Source organism: Perna viridis, chromosome 11 (assembly GCF_037379345.1).
Source record: "Perna viridis isolate PV_CMFRI_1.1 ecotype Kerala chromosome 11, ASM3737934v1, whole genome shotgun sequence".
Taxonomy (NCBI): Eukaryota; Metazoa; Mollusca; class Bivalvia; order Mytilida; family Mytilidae; genus Perna; species Perna viridis.
The window spans coordinates 30,642,460-30,666,392 of NC_142455.1; the positions used below are offsets into that span (position 1 = coordinate 30,642,460).

At 33.2% G+C, this 23,933-nt stretch overlaps 3 protein-coding genes across 4 annotated transcripts; 1 reads left to right on the top strand and 2 right to left on the bottom strand.

The window, feature by feature from the left end:
* Window positions 1–491: 491 nt before the first annotated feature.
* LOC148603695 (uncharacterized) lies at window positions 492–3,351 on the bottom strand. Of its 2 annotated transcripts, none has more exons than XM_088552884.1 (3): window positions 3,195–3,351; window positions 1,649–1,915; window positions 492–1,024 (listed from the first exon to the last, which is right to left on the bottom strand). In XM_088552884.1, the coding sequence occupies exons 2-3, from the start codon at window positions 1,911–1,913 to the stop codon at window positions 756–758; spliced, it is 534 nt and encodes a 177-aa protein (XP_088409010.1). In that variant the 5' UTR covers window positions 1,914–1,915; window positions 3,195–3,351; the 3' UTR covers window positions 492–755. The 2 variants fall into 2 exon arrangements, with proteins under 2 accessions (XP_088409010.1, XP_088409011.1); XM_088552885.1 differs by lacking the exon at window positions 3,195–3,351 and adding an exon at window positions 2,902–3,040.
* Window positions 2,930–5,266, top strand: LOC148603696 (uncharacterized). Its single transcript, XM_088552886.1, has 3 exons — window positions 2,930–3,029; window positions 3,723–4,007; window positions 4,437–5,266. Exons 2-3 carry the CDS (start codon window positions 3,734–3,736, stop codon window positions 4,679–4,681), a joined length of 519 nt encoding a protein of 172 aa, XP_088409012.1. The 5' UTR covers window positions 2,930–3,029; window positions 3,723–3,733; the 3' UTR covers window positions 4,682–5,266.
* A 15,075-nt stretch (window positions 5,267–20,341) lies between these two features.
* Window positions 20,342–22,643, bottom strand: LOC148603697 (uncharacterized). The gene is made up of 3 exons (XM_088553798.1): window positions 22,559–22,643; window positions 21,440–21,574; window positions 20,342–20,561 (listed from the first exon to the last, which is right to left on the bottom strand). Exons 1-3 carry the CDS (start codon window positions 22,611–22,613, stop codon window positions 20,434–20,436), a joined length of 318 nt encoding a protein of 105 aa, XP_088409924.1. The 5' UTR covers window positions 22,614–22,643; the 3' UTR covers window positions 20,342–20,433.
* Between the last annotated feature and the right edge of the window lie 1,290 nt (window positions 22,644–23,933).

A 23,933-nucleotide genomic window follows, 5' to 3' on the forward strand; every position in this document is an offset into this window, starting at 1 on the left:
CGACCCTACCCACCACTCCCTATTTCCAGTGGCAATAAAAATTTGTCGACCCCATCATCCTTGTGTCCCATCCCTTTTTCATTTTATCATCATTTCAAGTTCATTTTATCATCCATTTCATGTTCATCGTCTGAATATAGCTGAAATATTGCTGCTCGGACGTTAAACCCCAACAATCAATCATGACAAATTTTAGTGACGATATAAACTGAAGAATTTTCAAAGCTTAATCAACCTCATATTGTTCAATGTGTCGCAGAGTGTAATAGATCTTCAGTACGTGTCAGTATATGAAATACCATCAGCAACACACTTTTCTATTATAACATTGCCTACATTTGCCTTGTGTACTGTGAATGTTATATATATATATAATCTTTAACATGATTGATTTGCATACATAATGTTATATTGTTCTCACTTAACTCTATATTTAAATAATATGTCATAATTTGTATCATTGAATCTCAAAGAGGAATTAAAGATATGAATGAATGAATGAATAAATTCATTTTATTGAACATATGTCAATTCCTTGCGTAAACAGTGACAACTTGGCACATTCAATTTAACATATCCAAGCAAATTTTGAAATAAGAAAATTTATAGTCTGAGAGACGTGATTTTAGATAAAGAAATAAACAAAGTCAATACTAGTTATCATTATATCACAGTTGTAACATTATAACTTAGAAATAACAACAATATAATACTGGAGAAACATATCAACACAAAGTCATAAAACAGAAAAAAAATCAGAGTTTCGGAATATCTCTAGGTTCGACTCTCATATTATATGGAAGTTCTTTCTTTCTTCGTTCCCTTTCGGCCTCAATAGCCTCGTGATAGTAACCATAGTAGTCTCCTCTGCCTGCTCTCTGGGGAGGAGCCCATTGATCAGATTTAGGCCAGGGATCCTGAAACACGTCTTTTGGGGGCATTGTTGGCAAGTTTCGTGTGTATCCACCGAGCCGAAGTTCTGGAATGCCTGACTGTTTCAAACTTACGTCTTTATGATAATATGCTGAAATAAGAAAATACAGATTAAGACAGAGTGAAACAACTTATTTCTGCCTAAGATTGGTCAGTGGTAACCCCTAATGAATGACTGTGTATACATAAGATTACTTACAACAATAGAACAAGTTTGATTAACAAACACAATCTGAAATGGTTAAAGGGCTTTGTACTGTTGCAACATATAACTTTAACTTGTATCGTGTTTATACAATTGTAATACTAATTTCTGCTGTGGTAATACTTTCGTAATTCATTTCACCCAGTCCTTGCATATTAAAATCTGGATTTTTCAACAAATATAGTATAAAATGCATTGTTTGACAGGTATAATAATTGCTTAATGTTCACACTTGATACAAAACATTTTGACCATATCATTGATTGCATGTAACATGTAACATGTAACATGTACAAAACAACTTAGTTCTTCATATTTAAAGGAGTAGTAAGGGTGAATTTATATGAATGCACGATTTCTACGTGTCTTGGATTAGTATAGACATGCTGATATTGCTATCCAAAATTTCTGGATCAGGTTTACCTGCAGTTGTTTTTCTTCTTCCAAAAACAACTACTAGGCAGAATGGACTCGTAAATGATTTTTATTCCAAAAGCCAGGAGTACATACCACCAGGTGTGTCTCTGTTTCTCATGAAAGATACCCATTGGTCTTCTGACTGCATATCTATTGCGTCACGTTTTGTGTCACGTGGCAGAGATCTATATTCATGATATTTGATCCAGTCTCTTTCCGATGGCACATAATTGGCGGCTCCCATATAAATCATTGACTTTCCATCCCCACTAAGATAGTTGTGCGTGGGAATGGGATTATGAGGGCCACGTTCGAAAAGGTTAACTCCTCCGCTGGTTCCAAATTCTGTTCGATGCATGTCTGCAAAAAAAAGAAAATGTTGACCTTTTTTCTTAAAAAAAACATAACAGACATTTTTTTTTAAATATTAACACACGAAAGTGAATTTTCTTTAAAAACTAAGTCGATGTTTATATGCCGTTTAACGTATAATCGGATTTCACTTCACAAGGCTTATGTATTATACTATTATAAACCGTTCAAAATCTGGCCAGAATTCCACAGTCCAACTTAAAATCAGTTTAAATCATTTGCACAGTGACTTTGATTGAGCCTGTTGCTGATTCTAAACAAGATTGTCGAATTACTGACATCGTCGTATGTCGACGATAATCGTGCCCTAAGGGAACAATTATACCATGAAAAGGCGGAGTAGCTGGGAAAAAATTCTGACTTGTTTCTGTTATTAGTTTTTTATATAAACTTTTGATCCTGACTATATCGCATTCTACGCGAGATGTAGACGCCCAGCAAACAATAATAACTAACAATCTTTGTCTTATCTAACTGCCGTAAATTTTGCCATGGTTTGTTTCATCTTAAAATTTGGCCCAGGATCATCATGCATATCAAATGGTTACACCCCCCTGAAAGAGACAGTGAGTCTGAAGTTTGACCATTATATTTTTCGAATTTATGTTATGTACAACCCAATAGGGGGGATCAACTAGCTTCAGAAAAAAAGGAAATCAGACCAACCCTTCTTAGACCAAACAACCCGAACTTCTGGATAGCAAAATTCAGACGGTACATTTATAAATAAACGCGTTTATTTTGTCATGCTTTGCAGTACATTACTATCCCTTTAATACATATCAATCAATATTTTTCTGAGCTCGTTAAAAATAAACTAAGGCAATTGTATACTTGAGGGAAACGATAGGTCGAAATCATTTTCCATATGAATCTGTTAACTTAGAATTAATGTTGAAAATGCTTCTGCAACCAACTCTGAATATAGATGGTTTATTAGTATGAAATGAGACAACAAAACAAAAAAGTCCTACCTGTACAGGTGAACGGTTGTCGTTATCACTAGGTGGCGCTAATAAGTGTACATTAGTTACCATTTAATATCAACATCCGCCGTACAGAAAACCAATCAACTATTGAAGGAACACCGAACTTTAAGGAGGTACGATAGACATCTTATGTGAAGAAAAACACATTTACTTTGAACATTTTTTTCTATTTCATTTGCATTTCACAGCTACAAGTTAGTCATATTTCCTTTAAAAATTAAATGCACTGTGTACATATGTATGTATAGACATTTAAATAATTCATATATGATACTTACGTGATATAAAGGGTTGATAAATGTATGTATGATTGAAAACACACTTTAAGCAGTTGTAGCAGTGTCTTGACTATACCCTTTCGTTGTGGTGTATCTGAACGTTCAGAATCCCATGCGTACCGTTTCTGACGTATCTTGACGTCGCCATGGTTTTAACTATTACTTAACTAATTGCGTATGAATCCTACACGATACACAACGTGCTTACAAATGGAATTCGTATTAGTACATGTACATTTAATCGATCAATTGATTTAACCATTCCAATATTTCCATATCAATTTATTGACCATTACTGTTACGGAAAACCAAATAGTTTTATTCGATATAAGTACTAAACTGTAATAAAATCTATAACTTGACATTACAAATTTGCAATGCCTAGAATTATTCAGGATTCTCAGAGAAAAAAAACTTCCATTCCAAGAATAACAATGTAATTAATGATACAACCGTATGATACGATAAACGTTATTTCATTTAGTATGTTTCATAAAAATATATTGTTTTATTAATAATTATTTACAGACATATCAGTCATGTATAGGGCTGAGTTTGGTGTCAGCGCTGGAACAAATCTCCGGGAGAGAGGGCCACACGATTCTACACCCTTCTACAACTACCTAAGCGGCACTGGAAAATCACATGTATATAGAGGCCCGGGATACTACGTACCTTCAGAAAATCGATGGATGGCATACCATGAATACAGGTCCCTACCGAGAGAGACTAGAAGAGACGCAATGTTGTTCGAATCTGAGGATGATTGGGTATCTTTTCAGAGAAAACGAGACGCAGAACACCCTCCATCTGGTATGTTTTAATATGCAATCCATGAAAAAATTGAATTTGTAGTTAAAATAAATATTGGCTTGCTTTATTGAAGTCAAATATGTATTTTTCATCAAGGATCACATTTTTTGGCCAACATTATTTCAGGTACGAAATCGTTGTAAATCGCAATTTAAATAAAGTTAATCAATTACTGCACATAACATGAAGTGGTTTCATTCTGTATGTAGTATGATCTCTGTTACTCTGAAAAAATAAAGACGTTTAACTGAAGCTAAGCTCAGCACATCTTGGTCATTTTTAATAGGACTTGGACATGTTCAGGTGTCAAATCGGAGTACATAAATCAACATGAATCAACAGAAAGTTAATTTTTTTATCAATCGTACTGCCTTTTGATATGTTCATACAATATGCATAAACATGTTGTTTCTATTTTTGGTAAAATAGGTATATCGATGTCAGGGGTCCCAACGAGGTACACTGGAGTTCCAGTGCCTACATTACTTCCGGGTCAAACGGCAGCTTGGAATCGCCGGTGGAATGGATCTGGATATTTTTTGCCATCAGTAAACAAATGGTTCCGTGAACAAGAAAGTCCAGGAATTCCACGAGAGTCATTATTGTTTTACAACGAAGAGGACTGGATAAAATTTAAACATGCAACAGATAATCCCAATATGGTGCAAAAGTAGAAGACTTGTTTAGTGAAGATCTTGTGTTAATACTATGACTGAAGATAAGAGTAAATTCGCATTAAGCCTGTAATAATGAAATGCTTCAAACCGAAGCTTTTTTAAACACTGGTTGACATGAAATTCTCGTGAAACGAATTTCGAATGAAGGTCACGTGAAATTTTAAATGAATGTCATGTAAAGGGTCGATTCACATGAATTAAATGTAATCTCTTGTTACAAATTTTATTTGCAAAATTCAGGTGAAATTCGTGTAAAATGTTTTGCCTGCGTACAAGTAATTGAGGCAAAGTGTGTAGAACAATATTTGTTATATTGGTATGATTATGGCTAGTATTACCTTTTGATAGCACTCGATCGCGTGCAGTTTGTAAATTTCAAGACATGCAGAAGAAAAGTAGGATGGGTTGGAACTTATTAAATAGTAAGTTAATGTGTCATTTTAATTTACAGACATATGAAGCCATGTCGATCTTGTTATTTTGCTATCAACCTATCTTGTTTTTTTTCCATATTATCTGTTATATCACTATTTTTTTTGCAATAATATTTCTCATTGTTTCATATTAAAGTTTTGAAGTTGTTGAGAAATGTTTCATTGATTTCATAGCCAGCTTCACACTGACTTACTTTATATCACAGGGACAGTTAACAAAGCAAAACGCACTCTTGTACTTTTTGTACATCGCATGGATTAGCGTACACATGTACCGAGTCTCAACTGAAATATTGCTAGAAGTCTGTGCGACATACAAAGGCAAATATCAAAAGGAAATTTAAAGTTGAAATGGAATTTCTGGCCAATCCCAAGTCGATTATGACCATTCCAAACTCTATATGACTTGAATGAAATGAACGTTAAAAAAGAAAATGAATGTTGAAAAGAGATCTTTGACCCCCACAACCCGAGTCATTTGCGACCATTACAAAGTCTACGACTTGCAAGGGCGAATATTAAAATGAATGAAGAAAATAGAAAAGCAAAAGAAACGAATGTCGAAATGGGGTTTCTATTCAAAACTCTATATGTGCGAGTTATAATGGTGAATATTGAAATGGCTGAAAAAGTAAATGAATGTTGAAATGAGATCTCTGACCCCTCCCGAGTCAAAAGCGACATACAAAGGAGAATATTAAAATGAATGTTAGAATTAAATGTTGAGATGGGTATCTATGAACCCACCCCCTGAGATGGGTATCTATGAACCCACCCCCTCAGATGGGTATCTATGAACCCACCCTCTCATCCCAAGTTGATTGTGACCAAACTGACTAGCTATGCGACTTAAAATGGCGAATATTGAAATGAACGTTGAAAAAAGAAATAAATGTTAAAATGAGATCCCTGACCCCTTCCGAGTATATTGCGACCATTCCAATGGCTGTGCAACATACAAAGGCGAATATTAAAATGAATATTGAAATGGAACCTCTTATCCCTGCATAGTCGATTGCGAACATTCCAAACTGTATGCGACTTAAAATTGCGAATAAAAAAGTGAACTTTGAAAAAGAACATGGAAATGAATGCTAAATGAGATCTTTGATCCCCCCTCCCGAGTCCATCGCGATCATTCCAATGTCCATGCAAAGACGAATATTAAAATGATTGAAAACGGAAATATGAATTAATGTTGAAGTGGGATTTCAGTTGCGACCATTTCAAACTCCAAGCGACTTAAAATAGCGAATGTTGATACGAACGTTGAAAAAGAAAACGAGTGTTGAAATGGGATATCTGACCACTTCCAAGTCGATTGCGACCATTCCAAACATACTCTTACATATGAAGAAAGCACAGATAATTTTGCTTGTGTTCTTCATTTTATCAAACGAACTAAATAATACTACATATTTATATGAAATGACTATCTCTCACGTTACCCCCAACCCACCTTTTTTGCCAGACCCCCAATTTTATTCCATTTCCTTGTTTTAGTTTCATATCGTTCATGTTAATTTGTATTGCCTTTTCCTATTTTCTATTATTTTATTTTTAGTTATATTTAATTGCCGTAATTATGCATTCTTTGTAATCATGATTGCTTGAGCAAAAATACGTTTCGTATTTGTTTTTGTCCGATGATTCTTGTTTTTCGCTGAAGATTTAATTCTAGGTAATTTGCAGACGGATGTTTTTATCCTTAGTTAACTACAATATATATCGCAATATGAAATAATAGGTTTAAAATATTTATTCATTACATGAGCAGAAATGAGAGTTCAAACTTCTGTTTGTCATATCAGTGGTGAAAAATGTTACGAATTCACAGCACAGAACCATGTGATGACTTATCATATTTAATCATATGATTGTGGTATTTTTATTATAGATCACTAAAGTAATTAAAAAAAAAAACGGCGTATCATCATCTTCGTTTACACAAAGTTCTTTTATAATTGTGTATTTCAGGAAAATTGAATTCTAATGTTTTTGTTTTCATTCAACGCGTTTATGTTTTAGTTCGACGATTATAAAATATCTGAATATTAAAAAATGTCTTAATGTAAGACATTGACGGTATCTTGTTGGTTTAGCAATTCGTAGAAACCATACTATGTATGTATGATTTTAGTTACTTTATGTTCTTTGTTGTGTATGTCTGTTTTCCCTGTCTGGTCTGTCCATGGATTATATTCTTTTAATTACCCTATATATATACCCTATAAACTTAGTCCTCGTGATTACTCTTTCGATCAAATGTGTAATTGTAACAAGCTTTTAATAAGTAATAAGAATCTGTCCTTGTCAAGATCGATGCATTCATGAGACGTGTTATATTTGATCTGTCTCAATATATGGATTAAAAGAGGCAATATCAATCAAAATTTAGGCTACTAGAATTTGAAAATCTTTATATATTCCAAATTTTGGTAAAAGAGTACAGGCTATACATTTTCATTTTTGTTTTTAAGTTCCTTTATAGGTCAATACGGTGAAATGTATTATTATTCATCCCAATCTGTCTTCTCTGAGGAGTTAATTCACATTGAAATTGTGAAAGTTTCTATTGTATTTAAGTGTCATTTATAGTTATCTCCTTTAATTTTGAATTCTACAGTACTATTTATATAATTTATATTTCTTATCAACAAGGGTTCTATGAAAAGCCACATGTCAATTTCTGTTAACTTTAAATCAAAATATTAAAATTAAAAATATGTAGGCTTTCCAACCATGTATCACATTTTTATGATTCCTCGCTGGAGAACTACTTAATTTCAATTGTTTATGTAAGTGCGTATTATTATCACAAAGATAATTAATACTTTATCGGTCAATTTGGATATACTTTTGTGACTTAAATTGATGAACATGCTCCAATACTAACATTTGCAAACATAATGCATATATCAAATAGGTTATAATACGTGGGTGTTCTCTATTTAAAAAAAATTCGGAAATCATTCAATACAAAAAAGGAAAAGATACAGTACAAATGCACCATCATATAACCTTTATAGATAAAGTAAACACTTACAGAGATCACCAAGAGGTCTTCAACAAGTGTAAACCCTTAAACTCTGAAAGGCCCCGACAACAAAAGTAATAAAATCCTTGGATGCTTACACTTCAAAGTAAACTTTAAATAACGACAAGAATACACATAAATGTCCTTCAACGACCGATGAATCAATAGTAACGCCGATCTGCATATTTTATATATTTTCCAGGGAATGTTCATAAATGAAAATTTTGTCTTCAAAATAAGTTTGCAATACGCATGGAACAAATGTTTTGAAATTAAACCTCTCAAAGGTGTATATCTTACGCATGTTTCTGTAATAGTAAAAGGTTTTGCATATTTAAAATGTACAATTTCAGATGAATTGCCTGGAGAAAAACTAACAGCAATTTTTACAGATCGAATAAATAAATAAAATAAATAAACCAAAAACATTTAGAAATTATTCATTTTTGGTGACCTATTATTCCTTTCAGTCATCGGAATAAAACATGATCACTGCGGATAAAATTGTTCACCAGTGAAAACCAAGAACAAATGTTAATTTCCGTCATGGTGCAAAAGTTCCAAAATTGTTTCTTTTGTTTACACATCGAATTTTAAAACCAAATTTAATCATTTGGAAGAAAACATTTATGTTATGATATGAAATGCAAAACATCATCGGCGAAAAACAGGAATCAACAGACAAAAAAAGAACAGATCATCGTACAAAAACGGCTGAACGAAAAACAACCGTACCCAATGTGGGTTATGAATGTAAATGTAATACATACTAGCAAGCCAACTCCTCCATCGTCCCTAGATCTAACCATTTCTTCTCCCCATGCCTGTATCTCATAATAGCTGTCAGGGAGCCCTTACTCGCTACAGGAATTTTTAAAGGTCAGCAGAGTCACTAATATTAAATAATTCAAAGCAGTAAATGACGATTTGAAATATTATATTTTTAAGATTCTCCTTTAATTATCGACTCGCCACTATCAACAACAGAAAGCTTTGGTCAATCTAGACAATATATTTATTCTAGACATTGGGAAGCTCTTTAATTCGACATATTGAATATCGTTTTTAACTGCATATGGCATGGACATGGTATTCACAATTTAAAATGTCTTCTTGGTAAAAATCATCCGCAAATCATACATACCGTAATAGCGTCTGACGTATTGTCCAACATACGTTGGATTGCGTCATAAGTCAACATTGCGTCGTCTCTGGTATGATACGATTCCGATAATACTATTTGGACAAATACCTGCAAAAAGCTTTAGGAAACTGCTCTTGCCGTTGTGGGTTATGACATTCCAACAGTAATGTAATTTTTATTGAGATTTGCGTGTAAAGATTTGAATACCAATTTTGCTGCTCATCTCTGTATTTTTTATTTTTGATCTTGCTAGTTGATGTATTTCCCAGTGCGTTTTTTGCCAATGGATTTCTTCTCTTTGATTATTTTTTGTTAACTTCAGTATTTCGCCTTACATTTTTGTGGTGAGAAAAACTAAAAAATCAGTTATGTAAACGTTATTTTAAATGGCAAAAAAAAAAAAAAAAAAAAAAAAAAAAAAAATGAAATGAACAAATTCATATCTAAAGTGTTTAGTTATGAATTTGTTAATCTGTATGTTACAATTGGTATATGCAATGATCAATTAACCTTTCAGGTAACGCAATTGCCCGCTAAACAATACAATAATCTAGAATAAATAAATGATATCAGCATGAGTAGCTTTCTATGACAGTGTAATGACCGTCCTTGTATGCTGTTCTTTAGTACCAGACGGCATCATACCCATTAATTCACATGTGAGCTTCATCTGTTGTTTGAGTCAACTTACTTTCTTTCAATAGTTTTGTCTGATAGTGAAAGTTTTGTGTGTTTATTGTTGAATCTTTCTTTTTCAAAGATCTGACTTTGTCTTCCAGTTTTTAACATTATTCTAAACGCTTTTCATAGACACATCAATAACACAGTTATTTACCCGTCTACTTTTCAAATTCTCTGGCAAGTTTCAACGAACATCAAATCTCCAAAATTTCAAGCTAAATACAAACATAAGGAAATTACTAATTAATCGATTAGAAATAAAAATGAAAGTGATGAATGATTGCTGTGTTATAGATTATAATAGGAGAGTGCCAATTTGGGAAAAAGGCTCCCGTTAAGGTTTTTAATGCTCCTACCTAACACATGGCTAATTTTGGTATGGATTGAAAGAAAAGTCATCGTAGCTTAAGATTTGATTGGTCGTAAAAGTTTTCCGTGGTCACGTTTCTTAAAAATCACGCGAAATCAAAGATATGTCGAAAAGCTTGTAATGATACAGTGAGATTCAATGCAATATATTTTGAAACTTTTGATGCTGAATTATTTTCCTTCTTAATAGGAAGATAAAGGGAGAAACTCTTAAAAAAAATAATAATAAACTATAAATAATCAAATGCCACGACATTATTGTTGACCCCCCCATAAAACAGCAAAAAACATTACATTACTTTAGATTTGTTATCAGTCTATTAGAACATTCATAAGTCTTCTTTAATCTTATTTCGAATGCATTTAAGCGATTTACTGATTTTTTGCCAGACCCCCAATTTTATTCCATTTCCTTGTTTTAGTTTCATATCGTTAATTTGCATTGCCTTTTCTTATTTATTAATGAAGATCAATTAATATTTTTACAAGCCTTTAAAATAAATAGCAATGGAGCTGTCTTTCGGATTGTTTCTCGTGTTTATCCCGGCCTAGTTTTATTCATTGTGTAAATGTAAATATTTCTTAAAAAAAGACATAATATTTGCGCATCATGATCGAGTTTCAGTCCCGTTGAATGCATACTCCGCCTCCGAAACGTATACAAAGCCCATAATTTTGCATCATTGTATTTTATGCCAAAAAGTCACACAGCAGAAACTAGCCGCGTATCAACTGATAAAATATACCTAACATTTATAAATACTTTAAGGCAGGAAAGGTGATGTATATAGAATGTTACTTATTGAATTTGATCAATTCGATGACATTCCTTCAAACAAAATTAGGCATCACAAAAGTTATTGCAGGACTCATACAAGTAAACGACACCTTACGTTCTTTGTTGTTTTTTGGGTACATGTCCAAACCAATTGACTATATCTAATACCTAACACACAATGGGTCGTCTTGCATTTTATACTAAAAGATCGGAAACTCCATCGCATTCATTTGTATTTCAAAATACAGTATAACTTTGGCGTGATACAGAATGGAAAAAAAATCAAATGAAAACATGTTCGTGTACCATTCACGAAACTTATCTAATCTATAAGTGTAGAGTTGTTCGTTCTGAAAAAAAGATCTCTTGCTAGAAAAATACAAGCCCTTTCTGCATACAGACAAGTTATTCAAATACGCGTCTTTTAGACTTTAACTCATTTTTTCATAGAAATTTCGGAGACAACACAGTTCTTGATGTAAACCATGGTCAGCGAAAGTCAAACTTTGTATCAAGTCTTTTTTCACGTTGTCGTAGGCACTCAGATCTATCAGTTTAAAAGGTGAAACAAGAAGCTCCAAAGAGCCTGAATCGCACACCTGGTTCAAGTTTGTTTTCAAGGGCAACAAATTTATCAAGGAGTTGTCCAACAATTTTGACTCAAGAGGACTTTGGTAGGACTATCGAAAGAATCATTTCAGCGATAGAGAGTTTCTTTCTGTCTATTATAGTTTTCAAGATATGGGCTGAAAACTTTAAAAAAAAAAAAAAAAATCTTTCAAGGGCAATAACTCTTACAAGGGGTCACCTGACATTTTTGATCCCTGAAAACTTTTGAAGGCCTTATAATAAGTGTCAGCTATAGAAATAATTTTATACTAAACCTAACTGTTTTGGAGACGTGTGACCACTTTGTTCTAATTTTAGTAAAGGCGGCCACGTTTTTCGACGGAACAAAATCCCCACATCAGTTATATGAACGATACCCCAAGGAACATTCATACCAAGTTTGGTTTAAATTGGTCAATTAGTATCAGAGGAGAAGATTTTTGAAAGAAATAACATTAAAAACAGCAAAAATCGTTGAAAAAGGGCAATACCTCCAACATGGCTTAACAGATTAAAATGAAAATTTGACCACAGATACATCTCATCATGCTGAACAATGTCAGAATTTGGCTAAACCTAACGGTTTTGGAGATATATGCGAAAAACTACTGTTTGACCCCTAAGTTCTATTTTTAGTAACGGCGGCCATGTTTTTCGACGGATCAAAAATCCCCACGTCAGTTCTATGATTCATACCAAGTTTGGTATCAATTGGTTAAATAGTGTCAGAGGAGAAGATTTTTGAAAAATTGTTAACGACGACGGACGACGGACGACGACAGACGACGTCGACGATGGACGACGACGACGACAGACGCCAAGTAAAAAAAGAATGTGTAAAAATACGAATGTCCGCGTAAAGAAAAAAAGCAACCAAAATACTGTATTTGAAAGCTTCAGTTCTAAGACGCAAAATTAGCATATTAATATCCTATTGTGTACAAAATGACACTGATGAAATCTTTAGTGACTCTGCCTTTTTTATTGACAGGATTTATTACATGACTTTTTGATGATACATGTAAATCTTACAGCAACGTAGAAAAAGTTAGATTTATTTGAATTCCTTTTGAATTTATAAGGAAAAGTGAAGGTTTGTCTGAATGCATTGTGCCATTGCATACAAAGGTTCTAGCAACATTTTGTATTGACATCTCTTTGCAATTGCAGTATACGGAGGGTCGTAACTTCTAACTGAGCAGCACTTATCACTTATTGAGCACTACTTTCATAGAATCAATGCTTCATATCACGAGGTTTGATTGTAGCTGACAACCTTTGCATGTTTGTACTTAATATATTCCCAATATGATGTCAAAGTTGGCATGAATGCTAAAACAGTAGATGGAAAGAATTCTTTTTACTCAATATTTAGTGCCGCATTTCATGTTTGTGAGGAGGTAAACTGCAATAAAAAATTAATACTTGGCAACGCAATCAGTGAATCACCAGTTGTCGAAGAAAAACCCAGCCAATAGACGAAAACGGAGCTGATACTGTGCAGAACGACTAGGTTTTTTATAAGCTATTGAAATTAAAAGTATTAAAAGCATTTTATTATATTTTATTATATTTTACTATAATCATTTTGATTTCTAACAAGCTTTTCGAGTCTCCGGATTTCTTTGAGCAAACGAGATCATTTTAATAGCTTCCGTTGATACTATGACGTCATCCAAACAAAGTGACGTGTTGAACATGAAACAATTTTTTAAAAAATTTGTGTTTTTAATTCTTTAAAAAGTTTCCAATTAGAACAAATTATAAGAAACATTCCTGAAATCTCACACGATTGAATGTACCGTTCAACAAGTACAACAAGTAAACAGCCTTTTTTTTCAAAATACAAGTATATTTGTAAAATAGTTTATGTAAATTATAAATCATTCTAAGTATACTAAATCGCGTTTATCATGATCAATGAATACTCAAGATACATCAACACGATGATAAATTAAATCAAAGTAAAGAAAAATACCTCTTTTTCATCAACAAAAATGAAGCATTCACCCTTCTATTTGAAGATTTGTCAACTTAACCTCCGGGTGAGATCAAGTTGGAAAGAGCCATTCTGGAGAAATATGGAGAAAGAGAAAGTAGAAAATGTAAATTAAGAAAACCTATAAATAAACATTACCGAAATAGTAACAAGAAAACAAACGAAGTAATGTTTAAACATAAAAAGGGAGTAATAAGTGCACACAAAAACCAGCAGCAATGAAAGAAACTTATGAACATGATAAAATAAGATGTTCAAAATGGTAAGCAGTTTGTTCCTGTTGATTGCAGGACACCAGCCATGACATCCGCTTAGGACCATGTCAGGCGAAACATCCATTAAACAATGGTAAAGTATTATTTATTAAATTATGTACTCCTGATAATGCAAAATAAAATATATTTAGTATGCAAATACTTTAAAAAAAAATTTGGAATTCTGTGAACAAGAATTCTCGCAACTGGCAACTGCATAAACTCCTTCGATACACTTGCTCCTTCACATACACGAATTTTTCTTACAAATGATCACGAATCTCCGAAATTTACAATATTCGTAAAGCCAACACGAATCCGTTCGAAGTAAGACATATTTACGGGTGATTTACGAGTGCTTAATGATTGGTTGCTAGTATGAACGGTTACTTTTCGATTCACAAAGAATGAATGTGATGCGTTTACCGATAGCAGTTCGCGATTCATTGCGATTTAATACGAGCAACGTAAACATACGGGATTGTTCAATGGTGTAACATTTAAGCATTTAAAATCAAGCCATACAGCCTCATGCATTTTCAATGTAACATTTGATATGTTTTACGAGTGAAATTTGTCAATAATATACCCAAAAGCTTTCGACTTCTTCGCCAACTTCGACAGCCTAACTCTCTTCCTAACTGGCAAAGTGTTCATATATATTCGCAAAGTGTTTCCTTGAATTCGTGTGACTATCGTAAACTACTCGCTATCATACTTAAATGAATCGTAAAACAATCGTAAAAAAATCGTAGCAAACCAAACAGTTCTTGCGATCGTTGATCGATGCCTTACGATGATTAAGAGTGATTTCCGAACTCTTTACGAATAAAATTTAAAGAATAATTTGTGGACATATATGTAAAAAAATTTCACATGACAAAAACAAAATAAATAAATAAAAAAAAAAATAAATAAAAATAAATCCTCCTAAAAAGCGAGAAAAGTCCGAATGACCGGATAATTAATATTAGTGTTTTTATAATCGCAGAAAGTGAATATTTTTACAATCCAAATGAGACATCAAGTAGTAGATAAAGAGTAGTCAAGGGAACCAAGGTTATAGCGGTAATCAAAAGAATGTAATCCAGGGACAAAGACCAGACATGGAAAACAGACATACACAACAAAGAACATAAAGTAACTAAAATCATACATACAAAGTAACAAAAGTAAATGAGCAACTCGGACTCCACTAAAAACTGGAAGCATGGACCAGGTGCACCGGTAGGGTAAGCGTCCTCTGCTTTTCTAGAAACACCCGCCGAGTTGCTCATAAAAAAGTCAAGTCCGGGGTAGACAAACGAGGGAAGGAAAACTATGAACTATTGAATAAATCAGTTTTCATGGTGCTGATGGATACACCATAACGATCCACGAGTTCATGATAACGACCATAAAACTTCTGTAGTGATGACTTCAATCTTGTAGCAACATAACCCTGTTCCAGAAGCCTATTTGTTAGAGTTCTAGCGCAATACAAAAAGTCTGCGTAGTTTCGGCAAGCTCTGGCATAACGTATGAGTTGTGATATGAACACTCCATACGCAGGTGCTGAAGGGATGTTGCCACAGATGTAAGGAAAGTTGACAATTTTGAATGAAAAGTCATCATGTTTGTCGTAAAGTATGGTCAAAAGTTTTCGTTTACCATCGATTTCTAAGTGTAGGTCAAGATATGAGGCTGACTTCACAGTGTCTGTAGTATCCTTTATCTCAAGTTCTTTTGGGTAGATGCGATATATCAAATCCCCGAAATTAGGATTTTTTTAAAAGATAATACGTCATCTATGTTGCGGAAACTGAGATTGAAGGATCTAGCCAAACGATATTCTTTCTTTCTGATCAGATCAGCGATAAAGTCAGCCTCATAATAGTGAAGGAATAGGTCAGCAAGTAAAGGAGCACAATTTGTTCCCATTGGAATGCCGACCGTTTGTTGAAAAACACGTCCACCACACTGGACAAATATGTTGTCAATTAAAAATTCCAGCATTTTGTGAACATCTTCCTCTGTATATTTGGAAGATGATTTGGAAAAAAAAACATGGAAATAAAATCAACGAAATAAAAATAAAAATAATAGAATGCATGAAACTTACATAATTTACTTTTTTTTCTTACCAACAAATGGTTCTATATTTATGTATATCGGAATTAACTAAATAAGAAGTGTACATTTGTCAATGTCAACAATTAAAAAAAAACGATAACATCGAAGCAAAAAGTTTGGAAAAACAATTCTAGGTAGCAGCTACTCACGAATTGATAGATTTAATGTACATAAAATGTGGTTTCAGCAGCTTAAAAATCGGATGCGAGAAAGTAACTGTCTGTTACACAAAACAGCTATTGCTTCCATCATCAAGTGGGTTTGGGCTGAAAAATATGGGGAAAAAAATAATTTCTAGAATCTTTCTATGAAACTGTGTCATTGTATACGACACTTAAAAAACGTTTTAAGTTAAATAAACACTGTTAAACTTTTATCCGAAATAAACTAAAAACAAAAAACGCTTTCCTTCTAGTCCTTTGGACCATTACCTACATTTTATTAGTTCGGTAATTTTGTTATTACCATTCGTTTGCGTAAACAATCCTTATGAATAAAACTTGGGTGCTATTTTAGTTGAGTCTAAGTTGCCTTTATTCTTTTGTTGATTTGTATATACTATTTTTGGTTTTTTTATGTTTTTTGTTGTGCGTTACTTTGTTGTTCTGTCATCTTACTTAATTTTGTGCTTTACCTTATTTCTCAAATTAATAAATAATGAAATTTAATATATTCAAGTAGCACCCCAGAAAAGAATCATATAAACTGTGATTCAGGGTTGAAAAGCTTACATATTTTTGTTTTTGATTTTGTTTTAAATGTTATAGTAAACAGAAATTAATATATGGCTTTTCATATAACCCTTGTTCCTAACAAATAAACAATTATATAGAATATAGCTATAGAATTTAAATTAAGTGAGATAACTCATTAAATGACACTAAAAATACAATAGACACTGTTAATTGTTTTTATAAAGATTGTTTTCTTAGAGCAGACAGATTGGAATAAATGATTAAACATTTCATCATATAGACCTATAAAGCAACTTAATAACATAAATTGAAATGTGTAGCATTTTTTTGGCTGTATCACATATTACAGAATTTGCATGATTCTTAAAACGACGACTACTTAATAATTGTTATAATTATTGAAAAAATACTTTTAGAACTATATTGGTTCTATATTTTATCAGTTATACTACGTTTCGTTGTTTTGCTAAATAATTGAAAATTTACTAACTTTAATACTGAAATTCCCAAAACCTTACAGCTACCACTCTTCATTGTTTACACATTTCATACTCTGCAGTTTTGCTAACTAGCACCATTAAAGCAACTTGAAATTATATTCCAATAAATTTTGCATGTGGGTGTATTAGGGCTTCCCTTTGTGACCTGTAGACTTTTGGATCATACTAGGATCGACGTCTGATTATTGTTAAGGAATTGTCGTTAGTAGCTTTGTAACGAGCTGTTTAATCCAACAAAGAAATGAATGATCATAGTTTGAACAAACTATTCTTAGTATCGGTTGAATATGTGTCATAATTATATACAACGACATCCAAAACGTACACACAAGTGCTTGTTTTCATGCATTCAAATCTTTATTCACATGCAATTTTATATGACTCAACTTCTTGAAGGTCCTTTGCTTGTAATTGTAGTTAGGTAAATAAAAAGATGCTTTAAAATAATCGGTATTGTCAATGATTGATTTCATAATAGTTAATTAACAAACCTGCGCAGGCCCTCCTGGTATTTTAACATCAACCTGATATTTTCTTTGAATGTCTCTCAATTCTAGGGTCGGATTTCCTTAAAATTATTATCTTGAGGTAAACAAATATCGATATTGTTGATAAAATATCGTTTGTTTGGTTGAATCCACCGCATTGTCGGAAATATGGACGTGAAATGTAGTAAGCAAATTTGTAACTTCAATGTAATCTACAAACAAACTGCTGAGTACTCCTCCTGAATCTCTCCATAACTCAATCCTTATAACTTCTGGGATGTTTGTCGTTGACTAGACAGACAACGCGTCCAATTGATCCTCTCGAAATCATCCTTGTAGGCGTTGTCAATCTTGAAATCTTCTGTCATTTTTCCTTTACCGTGGAGAACGTCAGCATTTGTCCCAGCTCCTAAAATGTCACCTGTTTTTTATGCTTATTTTGTAGCTTGTCATTTTGTGAACAAAACGTTTACCTAGTAAATAATTAAAAACACCATGGACAATTTTGAGGTATTTTTATTGTTCTATTTGTTCTTTTTAACACGAATCTATCCAGTTGATTTGTGGAAATTGTGTGATTGATACTGTCAAAATATGCATCTGATTTTGTTTTGCATATTAAAACTCAATAAATGCAAAAATAAACAATGGAATAAAAAAAGCTTTGTTTTGTTGCACTAAAATGTGTTACTTAATTTTAAATAGTTGACTTGCATATTCCACGTCGTATATTCAGATGGTGTTAAGAACAAACTGAAAACAATTATATTGACTGTGTTTCTTTAATATGTGATATTTACGAGGCAGTAGAAAATAGGTTATATTTATAGCACGGTCATACGAGATATTCAAATTTGGATAACGCAGAAAGCGGTGTTATAACATGAATTGACAACACCCATTAATCAATAATTGACCAATGGGATACATACAGGCACGAGTAACTCGTGTTCTCGTTCCACAAGGAGCAATTTTCGCCAGAAATGTCTTTATAATTGAAAACGTTGACCGTTGCACTCTTTATCGAATCGTTGGTGTCTAAAATGAATGACGGTCAATGCTTTAACACACCGACTAAGCATAAAAACAATAAAGTAACTGAAAATATAGTAAATTACAAAATGAATATATGAACATGCACGACCAAGCCCTTCTTTTAAAAATTGTTTTGGTGCCTGTAGCTGGCGCGAACGTGCATTGTGCATGGGCAAATCAAATAAAATACTTCGAATTAATTAATTTTAAAGTTTAGTATTAAAATAATACCGTTTCTACCTTCCTTGCAAGAAAGTGTCAAAAATCTGGAAAATCAGCATCCTGAAAAAATCGAAAGATCTTTTAGAGACCCTCAATTCAAGATTATTATCAGAATATAATATAGGGGAAATCAAAAGAATGTAATCCAGGGACAACGACCAAACATAAAAAAAACAGACATACACAACAAAGAAAATGAAGAAACTAAAATCATACATACAAAGTAGCAAAAGTAAATGAGCAACTCGGACTCCACTAAAAACTGGCAGCATGGACCAGGTGAACCGGTAGGGTAAGCGTCCTCTGCTTTTCTAGAAACACCCGCCGAGTTGCTTTAAAAAGTCAAGTCCGGGGTAGACGAAAGAGGAAAGAAAACCATGATACGTTGAACAAATTAGTTTTCATGGTGCAGATGGATACACCGTAACGATCCATGACGAACTTGTGTATTGATGACTTCAATCAGGTAGCAATATAACCCTGTTTCAGAAGCCTAATTGTAAGAATTCTAGCGCGATACAAAACGTCTGCGTAGTTACAGCAAGCACTGGTGTAACGTATGAGTTTGAATATGAAATTCCATCAAGTCAGGAAAATTGCGGTACCAGCTATTACGGTGATGTAATATCTATTTTGTCAGATTTATTTTGGACTCGACTTGAATATGCATCGCGTTCGTTATTTTGAAAAATTAAGTTTGTTTTTTTTATCCTATACAAGTTCTGATTGAACGTTATTTTCATTTTGGTTAGATAATGTTTGAGAAATTTACAAAGAATCATATATTGATTTTTTGCCAGTGGCCGACTAGCATTTGCTATGTTTTCCGAATCCTATTCTATGGTAAGTACTGTTCGGTTATCAAATTTTCACACGATTTGAAAATAGAAAAGTTTTCCCCTTCCCTACAAATACCACCATATAATGATGTTCATAAAGGGCGCAAGAATAAACGAACTCTCGTATAGAAGACACATAATTTTCGTATAAATTATTACCATCAAAACCTTGATATTTTTTTCGAAAAAGCAGAAACGACAAATGAATATATATTTATATTTGTTAACTGCAAGAATATCAACAGACATAGAAAAATCACGAAAATCATCTTGATTTTGTTTTCCAGCCAATTACAGTTCAACTGTTTATTACAAATAGTACTAAAGGTTTTGTAGCATGCAACTGTAATAATTAAGTCCAATTCAATATGTTTTTTGTTTTTGTTTTTGTTTTTTTTTTAATTACGGAGATTGGTTTGGTCATTTAAGAGAGAAAAAGTAAACACAAAACTGGAGAAAAATACTTATTTATTATCTTCATACAAATTACAACCATAATTTATGCCTTTGTGATTTTGTTATTATTTCCAACTGTCTGCTGTGTTTCAGTTTTCTATTCATCTTTGTAACAGCACACACTGCGTCCTTTCCCACAACGACAAAGATCCCTCTCTTCTTTATACTCAGGAGGGCAAATATCAGCACAGAAACCATTTTTATACTTTGTACATCGGACGGAGCCTATTGAAATAAAATTAAAACAAATTGTGACATACATAAACCTAGTTATTTGAGGAAATAAATAGATTATTAGAAAATACTGGCAGCAAAACTATCAAAATTCCCAGACCCAAATTATTAACCCACTCCCTACTCCACTAACCCTGTAATCAAAATATCAGCCTTCTCACAGTCCCACTAACCATGTAGTCAAACTATTAACCCACTTCAAACCCTACTAACCATATTGTCAGAATATTTACCCACTTACAACCTTACTTACCCTGTGGTAAAAAATTAACCCATTTCCCATCCACACTTACACTGCGTTTAAAATATTAACCCATTCCCAACCCACCCTACTAACCATATTGTCAAAATATTAACCCACTTTCACCCCCACTTACACTGTGGTAAAAATAAACCCATTCCCGACCACACTTACGATGTGGTAAAAATATTGACCCACTCCCAGCCCCACTAACCTTATGATCAATATAATAACAAGGTCGTCTACCTGGAAGTGATAACACTTTTGTCTGAAGTCAAATTCTCTGCACATGACATACATATATAAAACTTTATAACAAAATTCAGTCAGTTGTAATAACTAGTACTCTGTTTTGAAAAAAGTTGAGGTAGAACGTAATTTGATTACATGGCAAAGGTATTAATTAAGACCCAAACCAAAACAAAATTAAAAAAAAACAATAGGGAAAAAAAAGTAAAAACAAAAAGAAAAACAACAAACATACCAGCAAAATACACAAAAAAAAATAAAGAAATCAAAAACAAAATTTATGCTATTTGAAATGTATATCTAACAATTATGCTGAGATATTTAAATCGAACATTTGGTAACAATGGTAAAGGTTAAGAACAATTCGATCGAAACTTACATTCTACAAAACATTTCTTTGGAAGCAAACAATCAGAGTGAAACATTTCAACAACGATTCCATCAGCTATGTCCGTCTCATCCCTATAACTACATTCGCCGTTAATGGCTGTGCATGACCTCGGACCAGCGTTTCCTATTAATGGAGAATAACAAAAGTATGAAACTGTTTCTTTTGTTTCTTATATTCATACTGCATTATCGAATGTTATCACTTTTATAGTAGATGGGAAAACCAAAGTTACGCTAAGTTCTTGACATGTAAAGTGTCCGTTGTTACAGCTATTGCCAGTATAAGCTCTATTAAAACCCGAAAAAAAATTGAAGAATACTGCAGAAAACCCCTGTTTTCAAATTACTAATTCAATAAATGTTGGATGATCGTCACTGCATGGTTATCATTATCATATCAATCAACATTTAACTTTAGAAAATTGCACTATCAATGGCCAATATCGCCCCATGTATCATTGGAGAAAATCTGACACCAGGAAATAATTCGAATCCTTCTTCAAAAGAAAGCAATTCAGGGACAAAGACCAGAAAGGGAAATACGCACGCATCACCGTGCACTTAATGGGGTCGACAAATTTTGATTGCCTCTGGAAAAAGGGAAAGGTGGGTAGGGTCGGGCAATTTAGCCTCCTGTGGCGGAGCCCTATGGCTCCTACTCCGGGAGAATACCACAGTAGGGTTCTTTAACGTGCGAGGAACGTGACATCATTCCCAACACGGTGCACCACTATGGTTTGCGGTCAGGGTTTCCGTATTATAGCCTGACAACCCCAGCATGTAACATACCAGGGATACCCCATTCCACCACCTGGGGAACACAACCCAGTTGCTCTGTGGGCAGACCGCCCTAGCCCCCGGCTAGGGTTCTGAGCACTATTTAGTCGCCTTTTATGACAAGCTTAGCGCTGCTGCATGCCTATTCTTTTGACACCCAGACCTGCACGGTCACAAGTAAATGAGCAACTCGGATTCCATTCAAAACTGAGAGCATGGACCTGGTGCACCGGTAGGGTAAGCGTCCTCTACATTTTTAAACAGCCACCGAAACGTTACATTATTTAAAAGTAACATTATTATGAAATTATCATGTAAGTGACAAGCTTACCGTAATGCAAATTCCCAATCAAAAAGAAAAAACACAAGAGTCCAGCTGACATCATGAAGTATGATTAACATGTGCTATCACCCGAACCATTTATACAGAAGTGACATTTGATATTCCAATAAATAACACTTAGACGCATGACGAAGCGTCATAATCAAAGCATAATTTACCACGATTCCTTAAAAATAGATTAACAATATTAAAATTTATGTCTTTGCATAAAGGGAAGTATTGGATTCCTGTTAATTTATTCCCGCAACAAACTGGGAAGATGAGATCAAATTGTATTTTTCGTGAGAGCCAGTATCAAGATAAAATCATTCAGATTCTTAAAAAAGAATTCCGAACGGTATATAAATGTTAACTTCATGGTCTATATTTATTTAGATCTATTGTCCAGACTACTTAACTACATATATTGTGCTTAGTCTTCTATGGTTCTTCTAGGATAATGCTTAGTTAAATAATTAATTTTCTTGTATAAAAAAATTATTCAGCGGAGCAGTGCAGCAAATAGAGTTAAATTAACATCAATTATCATTGAGTCTTTTTTATTGTTAATTTAGCGTTAAAATTTAACAGATACCTAACGTTATCATATATTCAATATCATGATGTTGGGGTTATTGCCTCTCATTTAAGTGATGTTTATAGTACATTTAACAGTAACATGAGTAAGTAGCTATCCTAAAGAAATTGTCAATAATTGTTACTTTACAACACATCAATAGTGTTAACTCAAAGGAGTTCTATATTAGGCTAGTTAAAAAAGAATAAAAAGTTTTAAGACAAGATTGACTCTAATTCATTTAAATGATTCTGCATTCTGTGACTAATCAGGATTAAAAATTTACTAAAACTAGCCGTCAAACAGAACAAATCCTCAAAGTATTTGCTTCACCATTACACTGATATTCTAAATACTAACATTTACACACATATAATTTGTCCTGTTTTGAAGTTATCAGTCCCTGATTGGTGGTTGGATTATTACCAGCACTTGCATTATCCTGAGGAAATTCTCTGCATGTCTGGGTTTCTTTATATCAATTTCACACATGCCACGCATGATGACCTAAAAAGAGAACAAACATTTTAAAAAAGAGGAATTATTGGACTTAGGAAGTTTAAACAATTACACAAAGTGTGAATGAGATCAATGTTAACACAACTCACTTTGAGTCTATTAGGTTCCACTTCAACTGGGGTTTAACATACATTTTTTGCTAGCTGTTCCTTCTGTGAGTGATTAAAAAAATAATGAAACAAAAAATACATGTACATACATTAGAAATAAAGAGCTGCGCTTTACCCCCTCCTCCCCCCAAAAAAAGGCTACCTCAAGTTTAACTAAGTTTGTTGTCTTCATTTTTCA

Coding starts and splice junctions, on each gene's coding strand:
- LOC148603695 (XM_088552884.1), bottom strand. CDS start 1,913: ATGCATCGAACAGAATTTGGAACCAGCGGAGGAGTTAACCTTTTCGAA. Junction 1,025..1,648: donor AAACAGAGACACACCTGGTG/GTATGTACTCCT, acceptor TTCTTATTTCAG/CATATTATCATAAAGACGTA.
- LOC148603696 (XM_088552886.1), top strand. CDS start 3,734: ATGTATAGGGCTGAGTTTGGTGTCAGCGCTGGAACAAATCTCCGGGAG. Junction 4,008..4,436: donor CGCAGAACACCCTCCATCTG/GTATGTTTTAAT, acceptor TTGGTAAAATAG/GTATATCGATGTCAGGGGTC.
- LOC148603697 (XM_088553798.1), bottom strand. CDS start 22,613: ATGATGTCAGCTGGACTCTTGTGTTTTTTCTTTTTGATTGGGAATTTG. Junction 21,575..22,558: donor GATTGGGAATTTGCATTACG/GTAAGCTTGTCA, acceptor CTCCATTAATAG/GAAACGCTGGTCCGAGGTCA. Junction 20,562..21,439: donor AAAGAAATGTTTTGTAGAAT/GTAAGTTTCGAT, acceptor TTATTTCAATAG/GCTCCGTCCGATGTACAAAG.